The 12148-nt window shown below is 39.6% G+C and overlaps 2 protein-coding genes across 2 annotated transcripts; one reads left to right on the top strand and one right to left on the bottom strand.

The window, feature by feature from the left end:
* The first annotated feature begins 80 nt into the window (after positions 1-80).
* Positions 81-4986, top strand: LOC143624339 (aldehyde dehydrogenase family 3 member H1-like). The gene is made up of 10 exons (XM_077095034.1): positions 81-323; positions 1859-1927; positions 2019-2115; positions 2209-2415; positions 2581-2696; positions 3120-3224; positions 3305-3477; positions 4256-4346; positions 4420-4569; positions 4654-4986. The coding sequence occupies exons 1-10, from the start codon at positions 81-83 to the stop codon at positions 4885-4887; spliced, it is 1485 nt and encodes a 494-aa protein (XP_076951149.1). The 3' UTR covers positions 4888-4986.
* On the bottom strand, positions 4967-5916 carry LOC143624340 (uncharacterized). The gene is made up of 2 exons (XM_077095035.1): positions 5499-5916; positions 4967-5411 (listed from the first exon to the last, which is right to left on the bottom strand). Exons 1-2 carry the CDS (start codon positions 5825-5827, stop codon positions 4967-4969), a joined length of 774 nt encoding a protein of 257 aa, XP_076951150.1. The 5' UTR covers positions 5828-5916.
* Between the last annotated feature and the right edge of the window lie 6232 nt (positions 5917-12148).

Raw genomic sequence — 12148 nt, forward strand, 5'->3', positions numbered from 1 at the left:
TCACGTATATAATATAATATAATATAATATAATAGCCGATTTCCGATTATTATTTTCAGATTGATTGATAATTGATAACAATGGCGTCCGACGAACAGCAAGTGAAAAATTCAACGGCAACGGCGGTGTTTGATTCCGACGCTGCTAACTCTCTGGTTAAGGACTTGCGAAGCACGTTTCTCGCCGGAAAAACGAAGAGTCACGAGTGGAGATTGTCGCAGTTGAAGAGCTTGTTGAAGATGCTGGACGAGAACGATAAGCAGATTTGCGATGCTCTGTTTTCTGACCTAGGCAAGCACGAGATGGAGGCTTACATTCATGAGGTTCATTTTCTGTTCAATTCCATTTTATTTAATACTTAATTATTCATTATATTATATTAGATTAGATACAGCATATGTATTGTTATTGATTAATTTTGATCTAACGATTATATGTTGTTATGAACTTTTTAATTTGTTATTTTATAATAATAATAATAATAATAATAATAATCTGTTAGTGTGTCCGTACAGTCGGACACAGAAGAGTTTAGATTATCGAAGTTTGACCTAAATTTCTATTGTACTTTCCTGAACTCAGTTTTATTCAGGTGTATAAAAATGGCGTTGACAGAATGTTGTGAGGGGAAATGATGTACGGATAACGTCACAACACTGATGTTGTGTTTCCTTAACATATTAATTGTTTTATTTTTTTAGTTGAGAATGCATTAAATGCTTTTTTTTTCTTTTTTTTTTAAGTTTTCTATACTGATGAATACTTTTGTCTTCCTTTTGTGGTGGTACTTTTGTGTAGCCAGATTTTGCAGATTGTTTGTGATTTAACAAACAGTGAGGTTTTTTGAATTGACACGAAACGTCTAATTTTAGCAAAGTTAATAAGTTTGTTGAGATTATGAATTTATGAAACAGTATTTATGTTCAAAATTCTCTATTGAACAGAAGTAATTTCTTGTTTTCGAATTAGCTAGTATAGCCAAAATTTGCAGATTGTTTGTGATTTAACTGTCAGGTTTTTTGAATTGACACGAACCATCCAGCTTTAGCAAAATTAATAAGTTCGTTGAGATTTTTAATTTATGATACAGCATTTATGTTCAAAATTCTTTATTGAACAGAAGCAATTTATTGTTTTCGAATTAGCTAATGTGCATTTGTTGAAGAAAGAGGAAGGATCTCATTTAAGTTATTGAGGCTACCAAATATAGTTGGAATAGTTACATTAAGAGTTGCAATATTGAATATATTCAGTCCCAATTCTGTGATGATAGTTAGCCTTATTTCAGCCTATTGTGCAATCTGTTCACTATCTTTATCAGTCTACATCATTAAGGGGGGACCTTTTGAAAATCGTTCGTTCTAGAAGTATAATGGTGGAAAACATGCATTAAGCATAATTTATTTTTGAATTATGTTGGCTATAAAAGTTCATTTGACTTGTGTGTGGGCATGTATTTTAAAGAAGATTACGTGATTACTTTAGCGTAATTATTTTAGTCGTAAACTCATGGAAAAGTTGAATTTTTTCCAAGATCGTTAATATGTTGCTTTTATAATGCTTATTGCCTCTTCATTGTTATGCAACTTTTTCCTCACCCATGTTAATTATAGTTATTAATGCTTGATTATTAAGGTTTATTAGTATATGACCCGTATGCCCAAGTTAGGTTTTCTATGGTTTATGGCTTCTTTTTCTATATATTGAGGTTGCCCGCTTCATTGTAATTATAACAATCATTTCAGTCTCTTTTAGAACCCATAACTTTGGTCTCGTAGCTCTTTGATGATTGCTAATTGAATATTATTGGACGGGCCATTTTATCCTACTGAATTGCATCCATTGCGTTATAATGCAGATTGCTATGATAAGGAATTCATGCAAGTTGGCCCTGAAGGAATTAAAAGATTGGATGAAACCAGAAAAGGTAATTGTGTTTGCAATTTAAGTGGGACATAATACTTTCCATGTAGGCTTAAATGGATAAAAGAAAATACATAATGCACATTTATCGGCAGGCGAAAACCAATTTAGGCACTTTTCCTTCCTCGGCAGAAATAGTTCCAGAACCGTTCGGTGTTGTATTGGTCATATCAGCATGGAACTATCCATTATGTATGTTAATAATATATCTGAGTTAATATATTTATCAATGTTTGTTTGCTGATCATTTACCCCCCCCCCCAAAAAAAAAAAAAAAAAAAACAGTGTTATCTGTGGATCCAGTGATTGGAGCAATTGCGGCTGGAAATGCTGTCGTTTTGAAGCCTTCTGAACTTGCTCCTGCCATGTCATCATTGCTGGCAAAACTTTTAGGAAAATATCTGGACAACTCAGCAATTAAAGTTGTTGAAGGTGCTGTCCCTGAAACAACTGCGCTTTTGGAGCAAAAGTGGGATAAGATATTCTATACAGGTCTTTCTTTGTTTCTTGGATTTTAAATATAGACTAGATTTCTTACGTTTTTCTTGTTATTTTGCCGTCTACTGAAATCAACTGATCTCAATACATTTTAATCAATGACAATTGCTGTTAAAACCATGATTATATTTAAATAAGCAAAAAAATGCGACCTTGTAGGAAATGGGCGAGTAGCACGAGTTGTCATGGCTGCTGCTGCCAAGAATCTGACGCCTGTCGTTTTAGAACTTGGAGGCAAATCTCCCGTTTTGGTTGATTCGAACATTGACTTAGCAGTAAGGAGCTTTCTTCTTTACGTGCAAACTCATATGCTTGTATAATCCAGCTGGCAATTTGGACCTGTTAACTTGTGAACGGGTTGATCCAGGTTATGTTTTATTTTTAAGGGGCAAACAAGTAATCAATGAGGTTAAATGTGTTTAAAGTCCCCCAAAGTGTATTATGTGCATATAAAAGTTCTAAATCACATCATTCAAAGTTAGATTGTTATTGAAATAATATAATCTTAGTAATTATATATGACACTGTAACTATCTATAAAAAAAATTCGACATGAATATTTTAGGTCAACCCATCTGTTTTGACCTGTAACGAAAACACCCCTTTTGGCAAGTGAGCCATTTTGCTACCCCCTATACAGTTCTATCCCACATGACATCTACTTTCTTCTATCTTGACTTGTTATCTGCATAATATAGGTGACAGCGAAGCGTATAGTTGCAGGTAAGTGGGGATGCAACAATGGACAAGCTTGTGTCGGTCCTGATTACATAATAACAACAAAACAATACGCTCCTGTGTTGGTACATACCTTTCTTTGACGATTCAAATTATCATTTAGAAAAAAATCTTAGTTAATCTGTCTGATAATGTCATTCTGCAGATAGACGCTTTCAAACATAATGTGAAAAAGTTTTTTGGGGATGATCCTATGAACTCACCAGATATATCTCGAGTTGGGCACGAAAATCACTTTGCTCGGTTGAAAAAGATGCTAGATGATGATAAGATTTCTGGAAAGATCATTCTTGGAGGTCAAACAGACAAAAACAACCGGTGAGATTTGTTTATTCCTGCTACCTGGGCTTGTAAACGAACCAGCGGGAGTTTTGTTTATGTTTGTTTATTTAATAAACAAACGAACATGAACACATGCTCGTTCGTTCGTTTATGTTTATTTAAGTTTGTTCGAGAATGTATACATTTAAATTGTTAGGCCCATTACTATTAATCTAGTTTTATTGATTTTTTAGACCAAACAGATTGAGATTCACGTTTTTTGATTGGTGTTTCATTTCATGTTTTTAGTTACGTTGTTTATATTCGTACATCTATGTTCAGTTATATTCGTTCATTTATGTTCGTGAACCGCTTGTTTATGCTATTAATGAACAAACATAAACAAGCATGAACAAGAAAACCCTGTTCTTTTAACTGTTCATGTCTAATCGTTTATTTGTTTAAAGTTAAACAAACGGACACAAACATGCCCTGTGGGTGTTCTTCCGATTTGCTTACAGTCCTACTACTACCAGCTTGTTAGTTTCATAGTAATAAAAGTGGTCAAATTAAACATGTCAAATGGGTAAAAGAACACTGAAAGTGTATTTCATAGGCATAAAACCATCTAAATCTTACTTACTAAAAAGTTTATCTTATTATTCGAATAATATACTTTTTGTAATCATATCTGACTCACTAGTTTTATATAAGTGATCCGAGTCAACATAACCGGACCCATTTTGACTTGTACGTAAAACTTACCTAATTTTACTTGTTACCCAACCCGGCCCTATTGCCACCTGTACTATAATTAATCCTACTTCTATTACAGAAAGATTGCTCCGACTATTGTACTGGATGCCCCAGAAGACTCGCTGATTATGAGTGATGAGATATTTGGTCCTTTACTTCCTATCGTAACGGTAAAAGAATTTGATATTTTGTTCAGATTATAAAGTAATTATAGGTTGTTAATCTTTCCTTTGATTTATATAGGTTGAAAAAATTGAAGATGGCATTGAGTTTATCAGATCAAGACCAAAACCGCTTGCTGCATACCTATTTACCAACAACAAGCAGCTCAAAAAAAACTTTGTTAACAATGTCTCTGCAGGGGGTGTGGTTATTAATGATGTCACCTTACACGTACGACTCAGATTATACTAAACTACCATTATATGTAACTCATTTAATAACTTATGTTTAACGTCTCGTGGTTTTAACGTGCAGCTTATGGTTGACACATTACCATTTGGTGGAGTCGGTGAGAGTGGAATGGGGGCATACCATGGTAAATTCTCATTTGATGCTTTTAGTCACAAGAAAGCCGTTCTATACAGAGGCTTTTATGGAGACGCACCAGCAAGGTACCCACCATATACACCTGGTAAACTTAGACTCCTCAAGGCAATTTTGGATGGTAGTCTATTTGGCATCATTCGTACTCTTTTCGGCTTTTCATAGATGTGAAAAAGGTTTAAAAAGCTCTCTGAATGTATAAGTGTACTACACTTTTATAATTCCTTCTTAAAACTGTTTGAAATCAACATGCATCTTGCAAGATATTAAAGCATTCGGATCGTTGTTCCTGTGTCAAATGCTGTGGAAACTGAACTGAGAATATTATGTTTAAGTTTCCTCTTGTTTCTTCTTGTTTTGGTAAAGGCATGCCTTGTCCTGGGATGGTTTTTCTGTAGCCAGGGATGATTATGTCATCGATAGTTAAATATGATTCTTGCTCTCCCAGAGAAGGGATGGTGAGTGTGCAACCAGTCAACGCGTCTACTAAAGGAAGGTCAATATTTACTTCCAAATCGTCACCGTTTCGTTTGAAAACCGGGTGCGGTTTCTCATCTACTAAGAAAGTAATATCAGCTGCACATGCGCCCGGTGTCTCGTTTCCCATACCCTCGAACGTGATTTTCGTTCCTTTCTTCCATCCCGGCTTCACTTTTATCGTTAGCACTTCCTCTTCTTGTATTATTTGCCTTCAAAAAGAAAAATAAAAATAAACTTTGTTTATTCATAGCACAGACCCAAACACCCTTAAAAGCAGCAGGCATGTGAATTCATACCCCTCACTTGTAAGCACGTCACGTCGGATATTAACCTTCTTGATGCACCCAAAGCACAATTCTTCGAGGGTGCACTCTAGGCGTTTAACCATATCAGGTGGTTTTCGGAGTCCGTTAGCGTTGGTATAGATAATGGTTGAGTTGCTTCTTTTGGAGAAAGAAGGGGCAGTGTGGAAGGAGTTTGACTCCATGTTCTTCCTGCTAAAACTTCTTAGCAAACTATTCACGGGCCGGAGACGGCCTGGGGTCTTGCTTCTTCTTTGGCTTGTTGATTTGGACCGACACATAGGCAGACAACCCGAGCTTGCGGTTCTCGAAAGCTGTGGCATAGTGACTTTAGGGGAAGTAACATCTTGTGTTTCATCATCATCTCCATCTCTGTTGTCATTTACATCAACCTAACAGAAGGGAAATGGCAGATAAAACGATTTACAATGGCATCCGGTTTTGTATTTTTGATTATAAACTTAAAAGATAAACGCGTAAAAAGGTTGTTTCTTGTTCGGCAAGAAACGAAATGGAAATGGAACCTGCGGGTGTTTCCGTTGGTCTTTGCGGTGTGATTTCTTGCCAAAATGGTGTTTGGAGAAAAATGATTTGCATGCTTTTCGAATGCCTCCCATCCTTGTATAAAAGCAAATCCCATGCAAGACAACGTTCATAACATGAACATGAACATGAATATAAACACAAAATCAAAAAGAAAAAGAAAAAAGAAAGAAAATTTAGGAATCCAGGTTAATCTATGTGATTGCCGTTGTTGGTTGTTTACCCTAAAAAACGGGATCTTATAACCATATAATCTTCAAGTATGTTGTGTCCTTGGTGTATCAAAAGTTACAAAAGTTATATATAATAATGTGACGATCGATGATGGTGACGTGGAAAAAACATCATGTCATCTATATTGCGTTACATCTGTTAATATAACACATCATGTGTTCCTTATTGAAGCAACGTAACAAGCTGCCTCTTTGTGATTACCGGGTGGAGACTTTCTGTAAGTTCATTAAATCTAGTACCAGCTGGTTGGTGGTATTTAAGGTTCAGTCTTTCATATGAACTTACATCTTTCATATCCATGATCAATATGAGATTTTTCAATGGCATGGCAGCCGCCACTACTCCCATCGAAGTACTTTGGATCAGTCGGTTGGTTGCAACAAGATTAAAGAAGGGTTATGATATTCATACACCATCTCTCAAAACTCATACACCCTAAATACGATCATATAGGAGTTATACGATCTTATGGAGCCCGACGTGACAAAGGTACACTGACGTACGAAGTTTTGACTGGAAGTCATACGATAGTATGACTCCCATACGATCGTATGGAAAAAAAAAAAGAATTAATTGAGCCGGATGTGTTTAGATTTGTGATAGTATACGGATATGATTGTTAAAGGAAATCTGGTATTCCGTACATGCTTACCCTCGTTTTACGTAATGGTATTCCGAACGTGATATAATATTCTCCCGGTTTTAATATGTAATGCATTTAGTTACGCATTATAAAAGTTTAAGCCTTTTTTTCTAAGTTATAATTTTACAAAAAAGTTATACCCAAAATTCTGAATATTAAAAGGGTAGTTAAAACACACATCTTCAAAGTTATAATTTCTTAAAAGTTATACCCAAAGTTCATACGGTCGTCAAAGTTGTCGGTTGTTTAAAAACAAAAAAAAAAACCCTCATATGATCGTATAGCTGTCATACTATCGTATGGAATGTTCCTGGACGACAGCCGATCAAAGGCTGCGAAAAGCTGACAAATCTGCATTCCTATACGATCATATGGCAGCTATACGATCATATGTAGTCCAAAGGTGTGTGAATAAGTCAAAAAGTGTGTGAATAACCAGTAGCCTTAAAGAAATGGAAATAACTATTAAGACACCAACCAACCCAACTTTGGTTCGGTATTAGTTTATTGGTTTTTTTTTTAAATATACAAAAAAATAACCTTAACACATATTACCTCTTATTGTTCATCACTTTTCTTTTATAAATAAAACTTATAATTTTAAAACTTCATAGAATACTAACCAACTTTCAAAACTGTTCTAATTAGGTCATTGAATTTTAAAAAGTGTTCCAATTAAGTTACCCAACTTTCATATTTGATTAAATTAAAAGTTTTAACATGTTTTTCTAGCCTTTTCTTTTGTTTCACATAAGAAATCTTTTTATCTTTTTTTTGAAGTTGACGTTGAGTGACGACCTGAATTTTATTTTTAAATTTTAATATAATTAATGTTTTTTAAATTTTTTAAATTTAACTACATATATTGCAAATTCCGTCGCCCACGTCTTATCCTCTATTTCTTTCTTAACGCACAAAAAAATCGGTGAGACTTGATTTGAAGATTTAGTGACCCGATTTGAGAAAAATATGCATCAGTGACCTGATTGAAACACTTTTGAAAGTTGGTTACTATTCTACTCGATTTTCCCTTTTAAAAATGTAACATCGTCTTATTGAGAATAACATAAAAAAAATATATACCAAAATCCGTTCTTTTTCTCTATTCATAGTGTATAATTTTAGCACATCTTAATCACACTCCCGATTCTCTCTCTCCATTTCATATTTTCTACCAAATAATTCTTATCCAAATTTTAATTTAATGCTTCTTATATATTTTATTAGAATGAAAAATGAAGAGGTAGGTCCCAGCAGAGCCCAGTTGGTCCCGCAAGACTCACCTTGAACAGGGACGTCTGCGCAAAGGCCATCTGCTTCCGCAGGACCCACCATGCTCAGAGAACCTTACGCGCAGTACGCAAGCTGTACACGCAGGGAAAGCCTCCCAATGGTGAAGTACCCCGCCTGTTCCCGCAGTTGCGGATACAAGCCATCAGGGAAGGCTACCCGCAGACAGCAGGGCTACACGCACAAGACAATAGATACTTCAGTAGTCACATGAAGGAATGAGCAAGACGGGAACAATCCCGCCAAAATGAGCCAGTCCGTATGATTCTGAAAGATCTTCTGTACTATACCTACCAAGGTATGGATAGGACAGACAATCTGACCAGAACAGCCCATGAGCCAATCACAGGGTGACAGCTCACCGACAACAGTACGAGGAGGAGCACCCTCTAGTACTGTTTCACTATTAGCCGCTGCCTACTCACCAACCCTTACTGCAGGGCATACGCAGCCTACAGTTGGTGAAATAGTGTTACTGTTGGCCGTAACCTATTCACCAACCAGCATGGCCTGCGTATAATCCACAGTAGGTAGGACGTGCATAATCTACAGTTGGAGGAATAGTGCAGCCGACATAGTTACTGTTGGCCGTAACCTATCCACCAACCAGTATGGCCTGTGCATAGTCCACTGTTGGTAGAACAGGAATACTATTCAGCCGGCTATACCTTCTAACCTACCTTCGGCTATAAATACTCCAACATCTTGGAATGGTAAGATCATCTGCTACCCAGTTATCTAGCAATCTCTTAATATACACTTATATTCAGAGCAATCTAGTCTGATTCTCACGCCGGAGGGTGGTCACAAGGAGGAACCCCCCCCCCCCCTTCTCAGTGACGAGCTTACGGTGTTTGTTTTGCAGGTCTCCTGAAGAACAGCCTTCTCAGTTAGACCTCATCCGTGGGAAACATTACTTAACCCCCAGATTATCTATAATCTGTCCAGATTATCTATAATCTGTCCAGGGTTCACTTAGTGTTTCTTCATTGGCGCCATCCGTGCATAAAAGCTAAAACTATTTTAGTTTTTTCACAATTTCTGAAGAAATGGTTAACGTTACTCCGGTCCAAAGGCCAGTAACCGACCAAGAAACCCCGGTAACAACCCCAGCAACTGGGGGGAACACCGGCGGTTATACAATCCTTACGAACACTACTCCGACCACCAAGGCCGGAGCAAGTGTAGTAAATATTCCACTGGGGTTCACCGACACCCAGTTGGAAAAACGAACAAGGGCCCCTCGCCAAACACTAGATCAAGTGAAGGCGTGGGCCGAAGCACGACAAAGAGAATTCCAAGCCGAATTTGATGAACGCTTGCGTTCAGCTCAACAGGCTGACGAATTCGGCAGTACTCGCCAACACCTCAATATGAGCAGTGACTGCGAGTACTCAGACGAGTTGGAGTCCGATACCGACGCGAACCCTCGCCATAAGGCGAAAGGGAAGCGTAAGGAAACGGACGTCCAACCAAAAAGGAATTTTGGGGAAGCTTTTCAACCAATCGCGGAGAGAAACCCGCGTGACTTCTCCAAAACCTTTAGACCAACTGCTACAAATGCAGGAAAATCAAAATTCGCAAGGGACATTGCGGAAGCAATCGCCCCTAGAAGTGCCAAACAGATGTCCAACATTGGCACTTATGATGGTCTATCCGACCCAGACGACCATTTGAACAGGTTCATTGCGGGGGCTACCGTCAGCAACTGGACGGAACCCACGTGGTGCTACATGTTCCAGATGACTCTGGTCGGAGCGGCCAGGGCATGGTTCGATCGTTTACCGATCCACCACATATATGACTGGGCGGACTTTCAGAACAAGTTCAGCCAGCACTTTAGCCAACAGAGGAAGTACACTGAAGAGCAGTGGACGATCCTCAACTGCGTGAGAGAGGAGGATGAATCTTTACTAGACTTCATCACCCGCTTCAACTCCAAGAAACTGAGTCTGGGCAACGTAAGTGAAGATCTCGTTCGCGCCGCTTTCATCCAGGGAGCCGAGTACCCAGAGCTTATCCGCACATTAACGGGTAAGGACGGCATGCCATCCACATGGGATGCCATCATGACGGCAGCCAAGCGCTTTGCCGAGACAGAGAAGCAGCTGGGAAGAGATCTTCCCCAGAGTACTCACCTCTACACGCAGAGGACAAGGGAGAACAACGTTAGGATCGCCCGACAGAACAAAAAGAGGCGGCTAGGTATTTGGCAGTCAAGGGTAAACTTTGACACCTCATCCAGCTCTCGCCCTCTTGTTGGCGGAAGGGACAACACACACCCTTCAAACCGAAAACACCGGTGGACGCCACTCACCAAGAGCGTCACGGAGATATTTGCCACGGAAAAATTGCCATGGCCAAAAGCCCCATTGATCCGGCAGAAACCTAATGCGGATCAAAGCAAATCCTGTGATTTCCACGGGACAAAGGGTCATGGTACTGAAGAATGCACATCCCTGAAGGATATTGTTGAGACATTTGTGAAGGATGGAAGACTTGCACATCTCGTGGCATCAATCAGGAAGGGAGGAAGAAATGACAACCGGTACAGAGGTAACGGACGAAAGCCCGTCGACATCAGCATCAACATGGTCCATGGCAAAGTCGCAGGAAGAAAAAGACGAGCGACAGAACCATGCGCGTGGAAGGAAGCTGAGGTACGCTTCCCGCGAGTGCCAGGAGGCCCCAGCAAAGATGGCCCCATCGTCATCAAAAGCCAGCTGGGGCATTACATCACTACCCGCACTCTTGTTGACAACGGCGCTTCGTCAACAGTGATGTACAGGCAGTTCTTTGACAAGCTGGATGATGAAGACAAAGAACGCCTGGAAACGGTCTACGCTTCAATGGAAGGGTTTGACGGCAGTACAGAAACCCCCCTGGGTATCCTATCTTTCCCCGTCACTCTTACAGATGGAAAACACTCCCGCACAGAGGATGTGGACTTCGTCGTGATGAGGAAGCCACACCACACATACGACATCCTCTTCGGGAGAGACGGGATGGCAAGATTCAACGCCGTGGTATCTTCAGTCCACGGCATGATGGGATGGCCAACAGCTGAGGGTGTGGCGATGATCACTGGCATTCCCCAGGTATGCATCGCATCTGTCTCATCTAAACCCAAACCAAAGATGGCTAAACCAACCATCACCGAACCGGAAAAATGGGCCTTCAATGGCAAATACCCCGACCAGGCCGTTACCATTGGACCAACAATCGTTGATCCCACCCGCACCTTACTCAAACGCCTACTGCAGAAAAACGCTGACATCTTTGCGTGGACACCAGCTGATATGACTGGTGTACCCCGAAGTAAGGCGGAGCATAAGCTCAAGTGCGATCAGGCTGTTACGCCAGTCGTACAAAAGCGCAGAGTAATGGGGCCTGAACAAACTAACGCGTGTAGAACCCAAGTCAAGGAACTCCTTGACGCAGGCATCATACGCGTTAGTAGATATCAAACATGGGTTGCAAATCCCGTAATGGTACCGAAGAATGACAAACAATGGCGCATGTGCATAGATTTCAAAGATTTGAACAAAGCATGCCCCAAAGATTGTTATCCGTTACCAGAAATTGATCTTAAGGTGGATTCGTTGGCACCATTTCGCCTTAAATGCTTCTTGGATGCGTATAAGGGGTACCATCAAATCCACATGGCCGTAGATGACCAGGACAAAACCGCGTTTCGGACGCCCGATGGTACATTTTGTTATAAAATGATGCCCTTCGGACTTAAGAATGCAGGGTCCACGTACCAACGCCTGATGCAAAGAGTTTCGGCTATAAATACTCCAACATCTTGGAATGGTAAGATCATCTGCTACCCAGTTATCTAGCAATCTCTTAATATACACTTATATTCAGAGCAATCTAGTCTGATTCTCACGCCGGAGGGTGGTCACAAGGAGGAACCCCCCCCCCTTCT

The sequence above is a fragment of the Bidens hawaiensis genome, unplaced genomic scaffold (assembly GCF_021521415.1).
Source record: "Bidens hawaiensis isolate Kalapana, Puna unplaced genomic scaffold, B.hawaiensis_p1.1 tig00003760_1, whole genome shotgun sequence".
Classification (NCBI taxonomy): Eukaryota; Viridiplantae; Streptophyta; class Magnoliopsida; order Asterales; family Asteraceae; genus Bidens; species Bidens hawaiensis.